This window comes from Simochromis diagramma, unplaced genomic scaffold (assembly GCF_900408965.1).
Source record: "Simochromis diagramma unplaced genomic scaffold, fSimDia1.1 OVJJ01000603.1, whole genome shotgun sequence".
Taxonomy (NCBI): Eukaryota; Metazoa; Chordata; class Actinopteri; order Cichliformes; family Cichlidae; genus Simochromis; species Simochromis diagramma.
Genome location: NW_024387414.1, coordinates 12,518,820 through 12,541,971, shown reverse-complemented (window position 1 = coordinate 12,541,971; position 23,152 = coordinate 12,518,820). Strand labels below are relative to the sequence as shown.

General features: G+C 38.2%; 1 protein-coding gene across 5 annotated transcripts in view; it reads left to right on the top strand.

The window, feature by feature from the left end:
* LOC120720995 (MAM domain-containing glycosylphosphatidylinositol anchor protein 1) overlaps positions 1-23,152 on the top strand; it is a 204,205-nt gene that overhangs the window by 115,124 nt on the left and 65,929 nt on the right. For all 5 annotated transcript variants that reach the window (XM_040010956.1, XM_040010955.1, XM_040010958.1 and 2 more), the window contains 2 exons: positions 15,862-16,058; positions 18,246-18,378. In XM_040010956.1, coding sequence (XP_039866890.1) covers positions 15,862-16,058; positions 18,246-18,378 — 330 coding nt within the window. The remainder of the gene's footprint in view (positions 1-15,861; positions 16,059-18,245; positions 18,379-23,152) is intronic.

Genomic DNA, 23,152 nt, shown 5'->3' with positions numbered 1-23,152 from the left:
GTTAACTTTTATGGAGTGGGAAAAAAAGTTGTCGTTCATCCTCCAGCTTCACTGTGCTAATGTTATGCTAACATAGCTGTGTCGCTAGCAATCACGTAGCACAACATTATGTACCAGGTAGTCCAACTTCAGTAACCCTGCAAACGCCACTGCTGTTTAGTTTCCTGCCTTCATTTATGTTGGAAGTGGTAGCAGAGCTGTATGTTTTAATTAGTTTCAAAAATCTCTCAGTCAGAACATGGTATGTCATGTTTAGGTGGAAACTAGCGAGCTAACTTCCTGTTAACTTCTAACTCCGTTAAATTAAATAAATTCTGTTTTCATGGATGCCTGGATGTTAAACTTAATTTTTACACCTGGTAAAGCAGCAACGCTAATGATTTAATTAAAGATGAAAGAATTTAGACCGTTTTTAACTCTTAGTGTTCGTTTGACTTTGGGACCTGAACCAGACGGAGTTTTGGACCCAGATTACTCTGCGAAGCTCCTCACTACAGCAGCCGTAATGCTCTGACAATCCATCAAGCAGTGCGGCTTACCAAAGTTGTACTAAAACATTTTTTAACAGATTTCTGCACGCCAAAATCAGTTCGAGGTCAGTAAGCACAACCAGAATTCATACATAAGGCACACTCTCGATTTTTGAGAAAATTAAAGGATTTTAAGTGTGCCTTATAGTGTGGAAAATACGTTATACAGAAGAAAAGAATATATCGTGATATATATCGTTACCGCACATACTTCAAATTATATCGCGATATGAATTTTATGCCATATCGCCCAGCCCTAGCCATGAGTATATATTTACTATATATATATATATATATATATATATATATATATATATATATATATATATATATATAGAGAGAGAGAGAGAGAGAGAGAGAGAGTATTTAAAAGTAGAATGGGAGGGAGAGCCTTCAGTTTTCAGGCCCCTCTTCTGTGGAACCAGCTTCCAGTTTGGATTCGGGAGACAGACACTATCTCTACTTTCAAGATTAGGCTTAAAACGGTCCGTTTTGCTAAAGCATATAGTTAGGGCTGGGCCAGGTGACCATGACTCCTCCCTTAGTTATGCTGCAATAGACGTAGGCTGCCGGGGAGTCCCATGGGGATTTTTCACTCACTATGTGTTAATAGACCTCTCTGCATTGAATCATATCTGTTATTAACCTCTGTCTCTCTTCCACAGTATGTCTTTATCCTGTCTTCCTTCTCTCACCCCAACCGGTCGCAGCAGATGGCCTGAGCCTGGTTCTGCCGGAAGTTTCTTCCTGTTAAAAGGGAGTTTTTCCTTCCCACTGTCGCCAAAGTGCTTGCTCATAGGGGGTCATATGATTGTTGGGTTTTTCTCTGTATCTATGAAGTGCCTTGAGGCGACTTTTGTTGTGATTTGGCGCTATATAAATAAAATTGAATTGAATATATATTAGGGGTGCAACAATACTCGTATCGATATTGAACCGTTCGATACAGTGCTTTCGGTTCGGTACGCATATGTATCGAACAATACAAAATTTTTAATTTATTTTATCAACTTTTCTTCTGACGATGCTGTCTGTGTTGAGAGCTCAGTGGATCTACGTTCGACTACTCCGCCTAGGCTGCACTGTCGAACGCAGATCCACTGAGCGCAGGGCAAGCTAGCAGACAGAAGTTAAGCTCTCCTTGCAACATGGCAAATTGAATCTCCCCCACCCTAATTCAGATCTGGCGTTTGGAACTATTTTGGTCTTCATGTGAAGTATGACCCTGAAGGTAAGCGCGTCATGGACAAAAGTAAAACAGTATGTCGGATGTGCCACGCAATGCTCAATTACATGGGTGGGAACTAGTGCGTTAGCGCAGTTAGCTTGTTAACGTGTTGACGCCGTCCAACTGCACGCACGGAGCGATCCGCAGTAGCTTGTTAACGGAGATTTGCCGTGTTGTGGCGTTAACGTCATTTCAATGAGAATAACGCTGACAGCACTAGTGGGAACAAAATGAATATGACTGCACATTTACTCCGACATCATCCTAGTGCAAAGACAAGTGGAAGCAGACAAAAACAACAAGCACGCATGCTACAAACTTTACCCGAGTCATTTAGACAGCCGTTAGCACATGATTCTCCTTATGGGGACCTAATATGTTTAATATGCTGCTGAGAATATAGCCCAGAAGAAGCGTATAGTATAGCTTTTATTTTGGAAAGAGACATTTCTCTGTAGTAAACTCTTTTTCCAAAGATGAGTGATTTCTTGGTCAGATTTATTTTTTTATTACTTTGTTGTTTCAGCAACATTAAATTTAAAAGCTGTACTTTTGAGTTAAAATATATATTTATAATTTTAATAAATGACAAATTAAAAAGGCATGAACATTTTTTTTGTATCGAAAAAATATCGAACCGTGACACCAAAGTATCGAACCGAACCGTGAATTTTGTGTATCGTTGCAGCCCTAATAAATAAATAAATATATATATATATATATATATACATACACATGTGTGAGTAGAGAATAAATTTTGTGGCAAAAAGAAGCAGGACATTATAAAGCCACTAATCTCAGTCAATCCAAACCTAAAATCAGTTCAGAGCTATTCTGTAAAACCTTTGCAGGTGTTCCAGCCTGGGGAAATACTCCCTGTCTTTATATAAAAAGTAGGGAAGGGCAAAAACCCCAGAAGAGACACTAAGAGATAAATAATGTAAAGAAACCACCAAATAAACCAGAAAATAACACCCGGAAAAATCTGAAATGGGTATCTAGGTGCACTACCACAAACTCAGGGTGGTAAATTTTGTTAAGAGTGGGCTAACTCAGCACTTTCTGAGTGCAGGCGGTGCTGTTGGTGGGGAGAGCTGCACAAATCAGTCTGGATAGTAGGCAATAACCATCTTACCAACAGGCGGGTGGGGTTATTCTGTGCTAAAGCATTGCCTAATAGCCTCTATGTTTTGCTCTGGGGCATTTTGGAAATAATACTTGGAGGACTGTGGGTGGTGTGAAATGCAGTATTTTGGTTTAGCAGAGCCTCCGTGATGGAGTTTTTCCTCTTATTAAAGTTATACACACTCCTGACAAACTTTTTAAAACTATTTTTACTTGCTTATTGATATGCTTAATCAACTAAAAACCAGATGAGTGTAGTAGAAAGTTTTTTAAATTTATGGTTTTGTCCAGCCCCAAAGCCACGTAGTTGCAGCAGATGGATGAGTATTTCCTTCCCACTTCCGCCAAGTGCTTGCTCAAAGGGGGCCATTTATTGAGATTTCCTTTCTATTTTTGTAGGGTCTTTACCTTATAATATAAAGCATTGAGGTGCCTTGAGGCAAACGCTGTTGTGATTTGGTGCTATATAAAAAAAATGGAATTGAATTGAACTGAATTCAGTGAAAGAGAAGCTGGCCATGCGGTCACTTGATAGACACACACAAAAAAAATGATCTGCTTCCTGTCTGATCAAACCAGCCAAGTGTCCTTCATCAGCTGCTTTGTAAAGTTTTGCTTCTGATAAAAATGATAATAACAAATACATCATGCAAATGAAGACGTGAACACAGCAGCTTCACTTTTGTAATCCACGGGAGTGAATGAACTTTAATCTAATGAGATTGCTAGAGTTGCTTTATTCAAACTTATATTGTCCATGAGGTGAACAGCTGCATGTGTGAGGGTGTAGTGTTGTTGTGTGTGTTTAAATCTTCTCATGTTCCATATTGTTTGTCCAAAGTGGGGTAAGTTACAAAAGCATTCCCACCTTCTCAGTGACTGCTGATCGGACTGTATTTTCACACCTAGTGTTATCTTGAGTATGGTGTACATTTTAGGACATCGTCAGGTATCAGGAAAAAAGTTGTCAGGTCTCAGGTCTCAGAAAAAAAAATGTCAGGTATCAGTTCTCTGCAAGAAAGTCGTCAGGTCTCAGAACACGAGCTATCAGACAGAGAGAAAATCTTCCTGCAGGTGGTGCTGTTGTCATGTGCCAGCCGAATTGATTTCCAAATACGTCATCAACTTGTGACAGTGGAAGAACGTAAGGTCATTGACCTCACCGGAATTCTACCACAGTTCATGCTCCTAACGACACAGCCAACGTAAGTTTAACTTGCTCTCCTTTTTGTCCATACTTTTGCCACAGCTGTGTTATATTAAGTTGCAGTTAGGTTGTGAAAGTTACATAACGCATATCAGAGAAGGAAAGCTAATTTTGTACGATAAACTAAGTCAGGACTATTTTTGTCTGTCTAATTCATTCTAGCTAGCGACAGTGGTGTTGAAACGTTATCTAAATTTAAACTGGTTTGTAATTGTTTTATATACGTTTCAGCGAATGGACAAGCTGAAAGCTTACGAGGAGCCTGCATCCTTTCTGTCGCTGTTTTTCTTTATTTCTCTTTTTTCTGTTGCTACTGTCAAGATATTTTGTGATCCCGATATGTTGTTTTTTGTTGTTGTTTATAGATTTGCTGCAATATGTCATCTGACATATTGCATTGAAGATGAAAGGAGTATCCGACTTTGGCTGGTTTCTATGACTCTTCCAAAAATACTTTTTTTAATCGAGCATTAAAAATAAATGAGAAAAGTACAACTTATTTAGTAACTACTGTTCACCTCTTTCATACATACACCTCTGTATGTATTATTGTAGGTTCTACCTTACAATATAAAGCACCTTGAGGCGACTGTTGTTGTGATTTGGCGCTATATAAATAAAATTGAATTCAATTGAATATCAAAGAAGTGTATTTTTTTGCTACACATAATATTTCCTTTGTGTAAACTGAATAGATGCTGCTTTTAGTGTAATTACCACCTAAAAAGGTTTAATAATCTACCGGTTAGTTACTTATGGTCAGTGTAAGAGGTGGGTGATCAATTAGACTGTTGTTGTCACACTTAACCTTTCAAGATACAATGATAATAACATTGTTCAAGAAAGGCTTAAAACAAAGGGAAATCAGCTGTGTACTGAATTCATATAGGCATAAAATAAGGTAAGTCTGCATTTCAAAAGCATGTGTTTTATGAGATACAGTTTCCATGACAAATCTCTAAAATGACAAAAGATGCACTTTGTCTTTAATAATGTAAATCTGTGTTGTGTTTTAACAGTGAGAGGCATCTGAGAAGAGTTTTAAAACTTCTAGGGTTGAAGTCTGAATTAGCCAGACAAAAATAGTGCTGACTTAGTGTATCGTACAAAATTAGTTTTCCTTCTCTGATATGCGTTATGTAACTTTCACAACCTAACCGCAACTTAATATAACACAACTGTGGCAAAAGTATGGACAAAAGGGAGAGCAAGTTAAACTTACGTTGGCTGTGTCCCAATTAAGAGACCGCACACTTGGAGTACGCGCTTGGAGTATATATATATATATATATATATATATATATATATATATATATATTACAGGATATATTACAGCAATGAGCTTGAACTCTGTGTAAAAGTTTCAAGTTGCAGTGCAGTCATTTATATTTCCTATCACCTTAAATCTTCACTCAAAGACAAGTATCTTTGACAGTGTATCTATAGATGTATTATATATAAGAGACAAATATTGTTAGTTTAATTTGTTGGCATTATTACATTTGGCTCAATGCTTACATATATGTGTAAAAAATGTACGAGCTGTGATAACTGTTTCTGATAGAATGAAGAGTAGACTGATATATTAAATATTCCTTTATTGGGTAAGAAAATCAGACCATGTCATAACTCCTTATGTCAATAGATATCAGAGCCTTAAACAGGCTGACTTCTGCTAAATGGGTCAAACTGGGCAGAAAGTATACAAACACATAACATCCTTATAGAATATGATGTAACACTATAGATCTTACCTTAGAATATATAAAGCATATAAACAATTACAGCAATATGATGCAACAAACACAGCAGTACTGCTAATCCAAAATACTCAAAGCTTCATAGAACTGAAACAAACATTTATTTTTAGGTCCATTCTTCTGCTGATACATACTTTAGGTTTTTGAATATTAAACTTGTTGCTGCCTTTCATAGTGTGTATCTTGAAGGCCCTGAGTACTTTCTCCCACACTGAAAACACTGGAATGATAAAATTATTTGAACATTACCTAATAAGACTGATTCAGGACAGACAATAGTTATTTTAAACTTTCTAGCAGTCCTTCACAAACAGGGAACAGTCTGTCTATTCTCTCCATCTGTAAGCTGCTGCTGGCTCTTCCTCCTCCTCTTCCTCACACACTGCTGAGTTTGTCCTGGTGGATCATCAGGGGTGCAAAGTCTCACAGATGATGTGCAGCAGTGGGTCCCTCAGTCTGTCCTCACTCTTGACACTCGCAGTTGTCGCACATGGAAATCAAATGTGTGATAAGTTGCAGGATTCAAACACAAGTGTAACTTATAAATACATGTTCATACTTTTATTCCACAATCAGAGAGAAATAAAAAGAAAAAGAGTGCAGGACAGACAGACAGGTGACAGTCTCAGGTGTATACACTGCTACAAACAGGAGGATTTAGTGTTTGTGTTATTACGAGTGCTAAACAAGAAGAGTTCCCAGATGGTACAGTAGACACATGTGTGACTCCTGTGATTAAAGCATCTTTCTTTCAGGTTAACGAGTGAACCGTCAGCTCGTTCAAACACACGTTAAAGTCAGTTTGGCTCGACACCACCGAACAGAGGCAGCAATATAACATAGCTAACATTAACAGTGCAGTGAATCCTGCTTGTGCCGTGATATTCAGGACTGCAAACCGAGCAGCATTCACTGACTTTCAGCTTGTTGTGTTTGTGGATATATGACTAACTTTAATTATCCATAAAAATCATCACATTCTCTGTCAGATTAAGGACAACTATTGAACTGCGTATATTTTACATTAAAGCCTTTAAAACCAAGTTAGTACAAACATCGCTAATATTTGTAACTTTGCTGACATGTGGCCAACAGTAATGTTTCAATGTTCTTCGTTATTAAACATTTGCACGTAAATAAGTGACATAATATTCAGTACTTACTTTTGAAAGTTTACTCTTTGGCCGCCCCGCTTCTGCCGTCTGCCGTATTTCTCGGCAAAATTATCCACATTCACCGCCACGCTATGAATTGTGGGATATATGGGACCACAAAGCGTGCACCGGACCACGCTTGATATTTGGGGAAATCGACGGCGCATTTGGAGTACACATTTGGAGTACACTTCGAATTGGGACAGCCGTCGTTGCGTCGCGGTGACATAATAGGTCTTTTAACTGGGACACAGCCGTTGTGTTGTTAGGAGCATGAACTGTGGTAGAATTCCGGTGAGGTCAATGACCTTACGTTCTTCCACTGTCACACGTTGATGATGTATTTGGAAATCAATTTGGCTGGCACATGACAACAGCGCCACCTGCAGGAAGATTTTCTCTCTGTCTGATAGCTCGTGTTCTGAGACCTGATGACTTTTTTCCTGAGAACTGAGACCTGACATTTTTTTGTCTGAGAACTGAGACCTGACATTTTTTTGTCTGAGAACTGAGACCTGACATTTTTTTCCTGAGACCTGACAACTGCTTTCCTGAGAACTGAGAACTGACATTTTTTGTCTGAGACTGAGACCTGACATTTTTTTTGTCTGAGACCTGACAACTTTTTTCCTGATAGCTGATGACTCTTTTCCTGAGACCTGACGATGTCCTAAAATGTACACCGTTCTACGGAGTCTTTTTGTTCTTATCCGTTTATGTATTCGCTGCCCCCTATTAACCCTTTAAAGCCGGTCGGAGCGGGCACGCTCCATTTTGCGTAACTATTTTTAAATCCCTGTAGAACCGGAACTGCGTAAGCTAGCGCAATAATTTTTTTTGCATATGAAACCGGAGGAGTTGTACTTACATCTTAAGCTTGTCCTAGGTCACGGTTTCCTTCCACATATAGCTTTGCAAATATTGCATAAAAAGCGTTTGCAGGAACAAAAACATAGTGTTCCAGAAACACGCTTTGCCGATCCGATCAGCTGTTCGTAACACTTCCCACATTGAAAGAGACATCAGCGCGAACGATCGCATGTCCGCCATTACCTGCCCGAAACCAGAAGTGATGTCATTTTCGCGGAAAATGTAGTTTTTTACTTGTAGGCCTTAAAAGCCTATACTGGTGTTTTTATAAGTCATGTTTGACTTTATGCTTTTCTGAATAGTTGCTGGGATGCTTAGAACTCAAATTGCACTGCTGGAAATAGTTTATTTTGATGCACATGCTGTTTTCTTTGCAAATTTGCATCATAGGATTGTTTTTCGTTTTTCCTGCAGTATATAAAAATTGGTGTATCTCAAAAATAAAACTATGAAGACACTCAAAATAAATTTCCTGTTGTTGTAAACTATTTTTTGCAACTTTTTTGTATTTAAAGTTTTGAGGGATAAACCTCTTAAATTTCACCAAGTAGAAATATATGTAAAAAACAAAAACAATTTTCAATTTTTTTGTAGTTTATTGCACTTTTTTGCAATTTATGTAGTTACTATGGACTTAATGCATACATATTATTAAAATATGGGCTATAACAGTTGTATTGATGTATAGCAACTTGAAATGCTCCCAAAAATGGCACTACAGCATGTAAAAATATAAAGTAAGCTCTGGCGGCCTTGGTTCTATGGTAGGTCTTAAAGGGTTAACCAGGAACCAGTAACGTTTTTCCAGAATGCCGCTTTAGTATCTGGACAAGATCAACAGAAGTTGTCCAGAGTTGTTTTAATAAAGAGATTGTGCATATTGCCCCTGAGTCCAGTGTTCACCTTGAGACACAACACAATAAAGCACAAGCACTTTAATAACTTTAAGACCAGCAGCCGCCTATATTACAAGGTGTATCTCTATATATTTTCTCTATACATATTATTGCCATGGTCCACTGTTCTATACACGCAACAAAGCTAATTAAATATGCAAAAAGCATCTGCCATCTGGCCATGCCCAACAATATGCTATGGATGTGTCTGCATGGTTGAGAGGAAATTGTCTAAGTATATATACTTGCAAGATGGATGGATGGATGGATGCGGCTGATACACCATGACCTAAGCATTCAAAGGAACACAGGAGGAGTACAAAGGGCATCCTTTATCCATCCTGCTCCCCATAGATATCTTCAGAAGCCATTTACGGGGGACATAGAAGGACTTTCTTCTAAGATTCATGTGTTATTGTGGCCCTGAGGAAATTGTGTGTATTGGGGTTAGTTATTGCGTACTTGTATATGTAGACGTATCACTCTGTGTGTGTGTGTGTGTGTGTGTGTGTACATACTATTGCATAACATTGTGTGAGCCTATGCAACTTTTCTTGTGTTCCTGCGTGTGAGAGATTGTGTGTTATTTTAACCCAGAGGCTAAGTGAATGAACTGTGCTTTTGCATCCTTTAACACCCTCTTTGCTGTCACTACTGCTGTGCAGTTACACTGTCACACTCACGGTAAATAACCGTGCCCAAATTAGTCTTTTTATGGCCTAAAAGAATAGAGTCACACCATCATGAATGTTTAATACATTTTCCCAGGCTCTTTGCTGACAAAAGCATAATTAAGGCTCGCACATAACGCGCTGCCTCAACGAAAATGCACCATTTTCAGCAAATTCAAGAGTGGTAGTTTGGGAGAAGACTCATAGTGTTGTTCTTCCTAACCACACTCCTGTGCCTTGCTATTAAACCTAACAGCAGAACATGTACACAAGTTGCTGCAGAGGTTGCAATCTTTTTTGCATTTATTGTAATCGTGGTTTAACAGTAGTTTTACGCTGACTTAATGACATGTATTGTGTATTGACATGATGTGTTCTTTGTGCATGTGTAAAGCAAGCGCCTAACTAAATGGTCTGTGTGTTTAAATTAGTTTACTCTCATTACTTGACTGCCAATGCTTTTTATCTTTCTGGATACGTAGGATGTTCATACTTCCAGATGAACAGAATCAACTTTTTGGGATATCCTTATCTGGATGATTGAGCATGCATGAAGACATAATTTGTGTGTTAAAAGAAAAAAAGGTGATTTATATTATTACACTAAAAACTAAACTAAACAAATTTAGCACGGAAAATCAGAATAAATCAACCTTTACTTCCAAACATTGCATTTTAAATACAGGCAATGCTCTCGTTATTTCCAAATGTGGGCCTCGTGCATGTTTTATGCCATCTTTAAGGCAATGTCTATGAGCAGAATGCTGAATAATTGACGAGATGTGAAGCTGGATCAAACGGCAAGTCTGCCTCTGTTTGTGCCTCTCTGTATGCGCAGACTTTTCCTGCTGTGTGTGCTGCTATGAGCTTCCATTAGTGTTTGTGTGTGGTCAATGGTATAAAAGAATGTGTTTTCAGACTCTGTAAATACCTACAGATGTATGCAAATGTGAGCTTGACAAAAAAACAGCTCAAGTATTATTATTTTTTAATCCCTTACATGGTTTGATGATCATTTATTGTATTGCTGTGGACTGAAATAAGCTTTTAAAATAGAAACTCAAAATTTTAAATGACCAAACATCCTATTTTTATATAAAATATCATAAATGAAACTTGACCTTTAGTAAGGTTGAGCTGTAGTAAAATGTTACAAGTTCATATCATTATTTAAATACAGTGCATACCTCTGGCAACTATGAAATTCAATAATTTAATAATAAATATGGGTTTTAAAAAAAGTTATATTCTGTTTAATTCCATTTTTAACAATATGTTCAAACTTTTTTGGGGGAAAAATTGTTACATGTATTAGGAGGTACTAAATCCACTACTTACCCAATCACTCACACACACAGACTCTATTGTACACTATTGTACACTCACATTCAATTGAGCCTGTCATCTTCTCTAATGGCCATCTACTCCTAGAGAGCTATTAGAGTGCAGGACATGTTATTGGAAATCAAAGAGGATTTGGAGTCCAGAGCATCCTCCTGCAGGAGTAAGTACCTAGCAGAGGTCAGCTTGTTACAAAAACACACTCTGTCAACTCTGACCGCCAGGATGTATTAGTAAATCTCTGCTTCCTTCATTTTAATGGTTACTCTGGTTATTTTAGTGAAATGATGGCATGCAACCACATTTTTAATCTATGAAAGATGCATGCTGCACACGTCTGTGATGCTGTAAATTTACATTTTCCTCTTGTTATGTCTTTGTTAACTGTGTTAGCAGCTTAAATGCATTTATTAAGTGTTATTTGCCAATAGCTTAGATCCTTGCAAATAAGACTGGAATAGATGTGTAAATCAGACTTTATAGATATAATTCATGGTAACCTTAACATTAAGCTTAAAAGGACATTTTTAAAATTACATGTCTTTCAGTGATACTTTCAGTATACTTTCAGTAGAGTACAGGACATGTTATTGGAAATCTAAGAGGATTTGGAGTCCAGAGCATCCTCCTGCTGGAGTAAGTACCTAGCAGAGGACTTTCAGTGATACTTTCACTATCACTATCTTAGTGGGTTTAAATTGGGTATATTTCTTTAATAATATTAGATAAAATTTCAGGGTTGAGATTTCAGAACAAAAAACAGCAGTTTCTTATTTCTCAATAATAAAGAAATTTCAGCTGGAATAACTGAATCTGATTGCTCGATCTGAAATTTTAAAACATCGCTGAATAACCCTTTCTCAATTAACTTGTAAGTGAGATAAGACTATGTCATAAAGGTCTGACTTTTTTCTTATTTTCAGAATTCATGTGTAACTAAAATTTATACATGAATTATGTGCTGTGTTACTCGACAAAAATCTATTCATTTTCTTCTGTTTATCCTTAACAGGGTTGCAGGGGGGCTGCAGTCTATCCCAGCTACTGTAGCTTGAGAGGCGGGGTACACCTTGAACAGGTCACCAGTCTTACACAGGGCTAACACAGAGAGACAAACAACCATTCACACTTACAAGCATCTATGGGCAATTTAAAATCACCAGTTAACCTAACACCAATTGCATGACTGAGTTGTGGGAGAAAGCCAGAGTACCTGGAAACAACATACAAACTGTGTCAAACTCAGGACCTTCTTGCTGTGAGGCAACAATGGTAACCACCACACCACCTTGCTACCTTAAATGGTAAATGGCCTGTATTTGTATAGCGCTTTACTGGTCCCTAAGGACCCCAAAGCACTTTACACACTCAGTCCAGGGCGGCTGTAGGTAGTTACAGCCACCCTGGGGCACACTGACAGAGGCGAGGCTGCTGGACACTGGTGCCACCGGGCCCTCTGACCACCACCAGTAGGCAACGGGTGAAGTGTCTTGCCCAAGGACACAACGACCGAGACTGTCTGTCGTTACAAGACGAACTGCCAACTCCTGAGCCACGACCGCCCCTTAGATTAAAAAAAAAAATTAAAGACTTAACAAGACAGATGATGAAATGGAACAAGTAAAGTGTGATCTTTCCTAGATATCATAGCTTTTAGCTGGTACCTGTTACTGCTGTCTAGATTTATGAAAGAAACTATAGTTAAAGGCAGCTAATGTGGACTCCATTACTGCACATTGTTTTTCAGCACTGTAATTATAAAATGCAATCTCACATAGTGTTTGGGGGGAAAAAATCTCTATTCGCAGGCATCTATCCAAGCTAAGGGCCACTCTAAGAGAGAGCTAAAGGTGTCTTTGAGTCAGCACCACTGTGTGGTGTCTAAGCAGAAAACAATGCCAGACCCCCAGAGCAGAGATGTGCATTAAAAGCTGTGGCTAACAAAAGCCGCACAGTGCAATTGATCTAAACTGTGTGCAAAGGCAGGACTTTGGGGAAATCAGAAACTTCATTAAAGTTTCATATTGTATTTCTGTGCACTTGCAGTTTCACCCTGTCTCTATTTACTTAAAGGCCCATACTGAGCAAAGTTAGAGTTCCCCTCTGGTTTTGCATTGCAAAAGCTTTAACAGTGCAACTGTTTTTCAGAAAAAAATCAAAGAAGCATTGTCATTGTTTCCAAATATAAACAAAATGAACACTTTTTGTTCAAGAAATGCTTCTTTTAATATTAGTTTTGAGTTCTTGCACCATTTCTTACGTCAGGTTATGTTGATGATAGTTTGAATTATCCATATTTTCATGACGCAAACATAATGTAAGGCCATGCCAGAATATATTAACCCAGGGAAAAAAAGTATCTCTTGGGCAATATGTGTAATATAGAATCAGAATGCATGACCACACAGTGTGGACCACCACATCGACTATTTACATTTGTTTACTCTCTTTGTATAATCTTCTCTTTGTGGCAGGCTTTCCACCTTCTCATTCAAACGGGAAATATGCAGAATGCCAACAAATCACACATTGCACTGACTCTCTGGCAGACACACAAGCACACACCACACATACTACTGGGGCATTAGTCAGCTAGGGTTCCCCTTGCGCTGCAAATGATCTGTGAAAAATATACAGAAATCCTTTGCCAGTCCTGGACAGATAAATGCACACATTCACATGCACCTATTCACAAATTCAAGTATACAAAGGTGCTAGCTCCGTTTCCAAATCTCTTTCACACACACATGCGCACATGGCAGAACCAGGAGGCAGATATCATTGATAGCTTCCCAGGTTTGAAGGCCTTTTCCTGGCAGAGGCTTCTAGAAATACTGGTACAACTCATTGTCTAGTTTCTTGCTGGGCCTTTTGTCTCAAGCTGTGGCTTCATAAATCACAATATCCATTAAGAGTGGAAAACCATAGAATCAGGTGAGCACTTCAAAGCTTAGAACTACTTCACTAAAAAAAACCCAACTAAAACAAACAAATGCAGTTCAAAAAAGTGTACTGTATTAAAGTAAGCAGCTTAGTCAGCTCAGATTGTGTAAAAGTTGGATTTAAAAAAAAGTGTAGATAATAAAATGTGCAATAAAATCATGTCATATAAAAATGTACAACGAAGCAGGACTATATTACAGCCAGTGCATACTTTGTAGATCCACTGCAGTAAAGATATAATCCAGAAAAAAAAAGATTTGCATGCATGAATTGTCAAGTGGTCCTCCCACAAGACTCAACTGGCAGGTAATTGGTGATTCCAGATTGACCATAGGTTCTGGCTATGAGAGTGTATCTATTATGGCTAGTACTCAACCCCTTCTCCAAACACATTAATTTGGATAAATGGTTAGGGAAATGATGGATGAATGGAGATAACTTGGGAAATAATTTTATAGCATAGAAGCATAATATTTGCTTCATTCAGTGTTTCAAGACATTGTTTTGATAAGAATTTATTTAATTAAGTTGCACGTTTCCAGTGGAATACTCAAGCGACTGCATTTTTTTTTTTTGTGTTTGTGTTTGTTTTGTTAAATTATTTTGAAGATGATTTGATAAAACAACTGTAGTCACAACTGTTCGCATGCGGTTTAAGTGTTGTACAGATCCTGACTCACTTTTATTTCCCAAGGTATTCAAAAAGGTTACTGCACACTGTAAAGCAAGGTCCTATGATTTAGTAAACATTCCCATGACCCTTTTATTTCAAAAAGGAGTTGTTTCTCATGCAATGTCTGCTTTATTTGTAGCCACTTCAATGCGCTTAAGTTGCCTCTGTGAGTTTATGTCTCAGTCTGCCTCTGAGCTCTAACCTTCAAACTACAAAAGTGCTCTGATGCTATGTTCAGGCTGTGCACACTTTGATATAGTTCTAGATGTGTGTGAGTGCATGCATGTGCATATGGCTGTGTGTGTGAAGCACAGCCCTCATGTGACAACGGTGCCCTTTTCAACAACAAACTCACAAATCAACCATGCTTAGCTACACATTGTTTCTCTCAAATGTCTCCAGCCAAAAATACAAATGCTTCCCTCCTTACAGCATCGCATGAGCCCTGCTGTGTTCACATCCAGTGATGTCAAGCAACATAGTCGTTACATTCGCAGCTCACATTTTTCCATAGCTTGCAACTTAAGTGTGCTGTAGGTGAGATGAGTTGACACAATAGACAGGAGGTGAAGGGCAGGAGGTGCAAAGAGAAAGAAAAAGGTGGTGAGCAGGAAGGGGAGAAGTAAAATGGAGTGGGGAGCAAAGAGAGGAACCTTTGGTGTTGGCAGAAATTGTTTCTATAATGTTTGAAGGCTGCAACAGTCCCAATTAGGCTGCAAAGAATCAGAATTACACACGCACGCACGCACACACACACACACACACACACACACACACACACACACCACTCGGCCCTGTAAGAGATAGAAGCAGAGAGCGAGGAGGAGAGGATAGAAAGGAAGGGATGGTGATGTGGAGTGAAAGTGGCAGTGAGTTTTGTAGAGATGGCAGAAACCAGGGGAGAGCAGCCTCTGTGCTCGTGACAGCAGCTGAAATCCTATCCACTGGAGGAAAAGGGAGACGACACTTCCATGAAGGAAATGCCCAGGAAAAATGAAGCAAGTGGGGGGGAAAGGGGGATTAAAAAAATGACAGAAAAGAAATATGAAGGCGCAGTGTGCGAGAGTCACAGCAAGAGATGGAAGTGGTAAACACAGAAATCTTTGGACATTTGTGCTCCTTAGAAAGTAAAATAAATAGGTGACTGTTTGGACAGCTTTGGTCAATGTGGGTGGGCAACAAACTAGAACTGTTTGCTTTATTTACAAGTATTATTCCATATATCAGATCTCATCCCTGCTACAAATTATTGCCAGTGTTTTCCCCTGAAAAAATAGCCTCAAAGCCATGAAAAGCATTTTTAACTGCAAAGGCTGTGAAGAGATTGTGATTTTATAAAACTGTATTTTGTGGTTATTTATTTCCCCGTGTGATGGAGTAGGAGCTTAATTGTGCAATTTTCTCCCTGCAGCATTATCAAAGTCTTCATAGTTTTACTGTTTTCTTCACCGTCTATTTTGCAGATCTTGATATACCAGTTCTGACAGTACACCAGACCATCAGCGACGTGCGCGGCAGTTACTACCAAGAGAAGACAGTATTCCTGCGCTGCACCGTCAACTCCAACCCTCCCGCACGCTTCATCTGGAAACGTGGGGATATGCTCATCGAGCAGAGCAAAGACAATGGAGTGGACATTTATGAGCCTCTTTACACTCAGGTACACATGAACACGTACAGCTCACAAACGCTCTGCCAGGTGTGGAGTCGCTCCCTGCTTTCTGCCCTTACCTTCCCATTTCAACCCTGTTCTTTTCTGCCATCAAGACAAAGCCTCACCCAGCTGAACGTATTTCATTCTCTCGTGATTATTAATTGAATATGTCTCACATTCAATGTTTACTTAGACAGTGTTGTGGAATTAGCGTTGATGTAAGGTTGTCATAGGAATTGAACTGTCTCTTTCTTAAACCTCTCCCCTGAAGAGCAATTATCCAGTAATTCTCCACGGCAAGACTGATAAGCTTTGGATTTGCTGAAACTATGCATGTTTTACTTGGCGTTAAAGGACTTGCAATGAATCTGTACGGCTGTTTAACATGATTTGATTCCATGTGTATTATCAGTGACCTGTGGAGCTGTATGTATCAGACAGTTAGCAAGATATGTCATTTAGATGGATTTATTTTTATGATAGCAATAATTTCATTGTAACCTGCAACATTGTTTTGATTACATTATTCAGTGTGTGACACTACGCTTACTTTTCAAGTCAGTGTGACACTCCAAAGTGGGAAAAACCCTTTAATGCTCTGTATTACCTCTACATAGATTACAACTAAGGCTAACTACAATTTTATGTCATATTATTTTGTGCAGTTACAGGTTATATCACAAAAAGACATTTTAATATATATATTTAAATACATAATAATATATTGTGGATGCTAGTACTGGACTCTTCACCCGTTGAAGGTCTAACTTACTTTTAGGAAATATGCATCCTCCATATTCAATGTTTCATGTGAGACATTCATTCATAACTGAAACATAACTTCATAATTTGAAGCAGATTTAGTTTCAAACTTTCAAAACAATATATCTCTTATTAATCTCTTTCACTATTTCATGCAACTAATATTGACTTGATTAAACTAGACAGTTGCAGCTGATAATACACATTATCAGCTGCACTATGTGTTGCTGTGGTTTCTCTGTGGTAGTCGGATAGACCTATTTTGCATAAACATTACTGAAGTAATTACTGTGAAAATACTATAAGCTACTAAATCCAAGTAAAACAACAAAAAATTACCATGGGCCAGGCATAATAGGTTCAATTAACTTTAATAACGTGGCCCTTTTTAATGACTAAAATTTTCATTAATCACTCTATGCAAACATATCCCAAAAACTCTAGAAATATACTATGTCAGGAAGCCTAGAACATGGTAGGTACACTGGAATGCCTTAGCAAACACATTTTTGCATTGTTGTTCATAGTAGCATTATGAGATTGTTTTTCTTCCTTTCTATCAACATTAAGACAAGCATGCTTTTAATTAGGTTAAAATGAACTGGCCATCAAGTTGAACAGTCAGTTACTTGTTCATTTACCCAGCAATATCCAGCTGAAAAAACTGCCAAATAAACAGTCCCCAAGCTTCATCCCCAGGCTGAGCACACAATTGTTCAGTTAGTACAACTGTTCCCATTTTCTTCACTTATCAAAGTACCAGTCAGCAACAAAGCAGAGCCCCTGGAGTTCAATTAACCAGCCAGCAAAGCTCTTCTCAGGGCTGCCTAAGACACTGCCTACTGTATCAGACTCAAAGCCTTGATCTGAAAATCATCAGTGATGTTAAGAGATGTGTGACTGCTTTTGTGTGTCCAAGTCAGTGTGTGTATGTCTACACGAGAAGAAGCGAGCACACTGCTGAGATTGCAAGTAGCATGCTTTCAGAAATAGAGAGAAGATGAACAGATTTAGTTTTTATTTTTGAACCAGATCAGTTTCATTTTCCCGATGGTTGCATGTGAAAGATATTTGGAATTTACCAATCAAATGACAATGAATGAATATTTGAAATGCTTCACTTGGTAACCAGAGCTTGCAATATACAAGGGCAGGATGCGTGTGTGCATGTATCTATGTTAATATTTGAGCTTCTCTCAGTTTGTATTTAACCCGGTTCAGCATATTAAAGACTTTTGCACAAGATTACAGCCCAGTTTAAAAGAGACTGAAATAAACGCTCTGGGTTTTCAGGTTTATGGATTACGATGAAAATATGATTTTTGTTTATTATGTTTATATTAATGTTAATGTGATTAATTCTCAGATGATTCTTTTTACAGCACAATAATCCAACATGATGTTTTATGATGTCCTGTTTCTCATATTCAGGGTGAGACCAAGGTGCTGAAGCTGAAGAATCTCAGACCCAAGGACTTTGCTGATTATACCTGTCAGGTGTCAGTCCGCAATGTGTGTAACATCAAAGACAAGTCAGTCACCTTCAGGCTGACAAATGCTACAAGTAAGTTTTTTAAATTTGTGTTTCATTATCATTACAGTTCACAGAATTTGCGGGTGATACATTCCTAGAACACCCAGGAATTGTGAAAAACCACAAATTTGGGACGGGGTAAAAGAAAATAACCAATAAACTTTTACAGTTTAAACCCAAAATATGTGTTTGGGCTTCAAGAAGAACAAAACAAAAAACATGAGAACTGTATTTATTTCCTGTATTTTGTATTTCCTATGTAGTGGCAAATCCAATAAGTAAATTTTTTGTGTTGGGAATTTAGTTGGGAAAAAAAGCCTGACTGTTTTGATCAATCATGATCATGAGAAATGAAAAAGCCATGGACTAGTCAAGTCAAAACAAAGTGTAGAACCATTAGCGCCGCTTATTAAGAGATTTAAGTGAGTGCATTTATACATTTGAGCCTATATGTATACTTGTGTGACCCTGTGGGGATTAGAGAAAATCTCAAATAATTTCAGACTTGTGCACATAATTCTTGTTCTTCACATTCAGTAAAGATGTATGTGGTACAGTCATTTCAACTTGGAAAAAGAACTGTTTAAAGAAATCTTTATCAAAAAACCCAGAATTACCAAGATAATTATGTCCATGATGAATGTATATACATTTCTGACCACAACTGTTTACAACTTTACAAAGCCAAGATGTTTTATTTCTGTCGATGTACAGAAATCCTCTAATAATTCCATCTTATCTGACTATTCTGATCATGTTTGCTCTGTGATTGTGCAGGAATCTCTAGTTCTGTCTTTCTCTCATTGTTAAAGTGTCTCCTATCTTTACTTGTTCAGGAAATAGGATTCCTTTCTTCTTCCTCTTGTTTTCTCACTTCCTGTATGATCTCTCCCTCTGTCTTCTTTTCTCATAGTGAGTTTTTTTCCCCCCTCTTGCTTTTGACTTTCCACTGAAATACGGTCTCGTTCTATCTTCCTGCCTGCCTCCCAGTGTAGGATATTGTCTATCTGTCTTGTTGTACGGTTGCTGAGAGCTCATCTCAGGGCCGTCAGCTGTAATTCAGTTGTCACACTCCCTGTTATCTCCAATTCACTTTGCACCGCTCTGTCCATCTCCACGCCATCGCCTGGCAACTCTGTTACTTACAACAACATTGTTGCCATTGACAACCCTGTCAGGTTTGTTACTGTCAGTATGGTATTCCACAAGGGAGAGGGCCATGCCTGTCTGGGCTGTATTTTTTAAATGATTTTTTTTCCTATTGTGTTTATTTTCTCCTCTTCCACCTCTTCTAACTTAATTTTCTAAATGTCGGCTAGCCTAGATTGCTTGACAATTAAGTGTTTGAATTTTTTTTTTGAAGCCCATTATTCAGTTATATTTATTTCCTTTCAGTAATTAGATTTAATTTATTTGACAAGAAGGTCCTTGTGAGATTTAATAAAACATGAGTGTTTTAAAACCCTACAAGGTTCTGTCTTTCTCTCACTGAGCGTTTACTCTCATAAGTTTACGCTAATTTTATTTAATTAATTTTAATTAGTGAATTGCAATTTTAGTTGAAAGCAGGCTGTTGAATAAACATGGAGCCTTAAAAGCTAAACATGAGTTTAAAACTCCAAAAATATCAATATTCCCTCGACAAACTGTTTAGTACTGCAGTATGTCAAGTATGTCATACTGCTAGTAAACACATCAGAGGGTTATATATGCAACCAAAGACTGGAATGCGGTGTTTTTTCTCAAGAAGCACATACAGTGATTGTAAAAATTGTTTTATTTGTAGTGCAAATTTTTACAAGTATAAGTGTAATGTATGAAGATATATAGCAATTAAACACTACAGTATTGCAGCACAACATTAGGACACAGTACATTTTTACCTTGAGTCCTGGTGAAAAGTTGTCCTGCACTTTGTATCCATCCATCCTTCTACTTACTCATAGGACAATAGGTGAGATACGCCCTGTACTGGTGACCAGTCTGTCACAGGGCTAACACAGAGGTATACAACCATTCACACTCACGTTCTCACTTATGGCCACTGCATGTCTTTGGACTGTGGAAGGAAAACAGAGTACTTGGAAGGAAGCCGTGCAGACAAATGAAAAATATGTAAAATATGCAAAAGGACATAATTACCTTTCCCAGTGTAGATCACATTAACTTCATTTTCCATTTTGCTATGTTCCCACCGCTGTTATTTGCCCCCCAGAAATAGGCATCTTGCAAGTTTACAGCCTTTATTATTAAAAATTATAAATTTCTACAATAGATCAGCTATTTCACACTTTCCTGTGAGACTGTGCTACTTTTCACTGGCAATAACAGTATACAGTATATATCAGCAACACTATAGAGTATATTTTTTTATGATGAGCACAAGGTTTTGTGACACTTTTAAAATATATTTACAGGTTTTGAACTGAAGATGTTATCCAGTGAAAAATAAGGCCTCTTTTGAGATAAAAGTTTCCCAGGAGTCTTCTAAAGTGTGCTAAAGGTGGGAAAGATACAAGAAGTCAAAGAGAAGAAACTGTGTCAAAGTTAGGAAGAAAATAAACAGAATTTGGCACCTCTGTTGTTATAAAAAAAAAAGGAAAGAAAAAGAGACACGAGGACGAAACAACCAAAAAACTAACTGAATTAAAAATAAAACAGATGGACACAGCTTACTGAAATATTTCAGAAAAACTAATAGTTAATAATTAATACTAATAATTCAGTATTAGGTAAATCAGCTGTAGCTCAGAGACACCCAATTAATTAGAGCAGACAACACTTATAACACAATGTTTTCTTTTAAGAATATAGAAAACACACTTTTAATAGACAATGACCAAAAGGACATGGCAACCAAACATGAACAATTTACCAGTGTTAAAATCAACAAGTAGGGAAGGAAAACAAACAGGTCTTCATGCTCCCGCTGTGTGAAATAGGGGTTCTTCACGACCATTGCCCCAGCCTTCTTCTGCTCCCCTCTTGGGCTCCTGTGGCTAAGATCAATTGTATTCCCACAGCGCACTCAACACACACACAAAGACACACACAGCAAACACAGCAATAAACGCCTGCCTGGCCCTGGCATCAGGGCTCAGAAGCTTGCCAAAGCAGCCAATCTGTCTGGACCTCGCAGCCTCACAGACTGATCGAAAGCACACACCGCTTAGTGTGTGTATGTGTTTCTTTGTGTGCACATGTCTGTGGTTACAAAAGAAAGAGGAAAGAAATGTGGTTAAGGGGAGAGGGATGAAGTGTGATTATGTCTGAGTGTGCACTTTTCTTCACTTCCTAACCTGCCCTAACAGAGCACAGATATCTAATGAGATAAACTGTTTAAATAAAGAATAGAGAGAATTGCATTTCCTAAAACAACTCCAGATTAACTGCATTAACAAGTTTATATACCTTAGACTTCTGCACCATTTTGAAATACTCACATAAACACACTTAAGATTAGGGATGGGTATCGTTTAGGTTTTATCCGATACCAGTACCAAACCGGTACTTTTGAAACGGTGCCGGTGCTTAAATGGTGCTCGAACCAGTGCTTAAAGAATGGAGAACACCAACTTTGTCCAAAAACCTCTCATGTTCAGCTGTTTTTTTGTAAAAGGATAACAATTTTAGCCTTTTCTGCAGCTATAGGGGATTTATGGTATCACTCTTGGCTGGAAGCAGTGCTTAAACAATGGAAAAAACACCAACTTTGTCCAAAAACCTCTCAGTTTAGCTGTTTCCCTCTTTTTCTTTGGTCATTTTAGCCTTTTTGGCCAGGGTGAAGGGAGTATCTGCCATCAAACAAGAAGACAGCCGCATGTAGCTATGATGGTGTTTGCTAGTTCACCTTACATGCGTTAATGTAATAACGTGGTTAGCCTACTCAACGTAAATTACACACGAACAACATTAAGCTACTCACGCAGAGAAGAACGGCTGCTGCTGCCATCATCATCCGTCATCATTTCTGCTACACTGGCAGGGCTAGGGGCCAGGACTCTAATCTTCGGGTTTTTGGGGGATGTTGCTAACTCCGCGTCCGATAACAGGCACCACACACGCAGTAGATGTGCTCGGTGTGAGGTCTCGCAGCAAGCTATCAAATACGGCACATTTCTCGGCTTTTAACAAAATGCTATACGTCGCCAGGTGTTTCTTCAGATTTGAGGTGTTATCTCCTTTGCGCAGTATCACAGTATCAGCTTAAAGCACTTGTTGCAGGCTGCTGAGTTTGCATATTTTGCTGTGAAGTACAACCAGACGTTTGACCGCTTCGCCTTGGGCATTTTTAATCTGTAGCTCTGCTCTAAAAGAACGTAGGTACCTGGGCCCGCCTACTACGCTTCCAAAGGTAAAATGATTGGCTGGAATCCAAAGTGTATGACATCTCAGGGAAATAAAGCACCGAAATGTGCGCTGCTTTTCGGTCTGGTTACTATCGTTTATGTCAGAACGATACCGGTACCCATCCCTACTTAAGATGCTCCTAAATCATCTAAATTATTAATACTACCTAAAGGCATGCCATGAATACATGTAGTAATGGAAAAACAAAAGCAAATTTCAGGTCTCAAATTTTATAGCACATATTTTGATACTTTAAACAAAAATAAGAATAAAACTTAGACTTGATCTCAAAAGAAAACAAACATTTCCTTTCACGGGTGTAAACATTCTCTCAGAAAATTACATCTGTAGACTCAGATCTCCAAAAATGAATAGAAGTATAAAACTGAAATAAATAAAGTGACAGATGCAGAAACAAAGAAAATGACACAAAGAACAGAGAAATACACAGGGG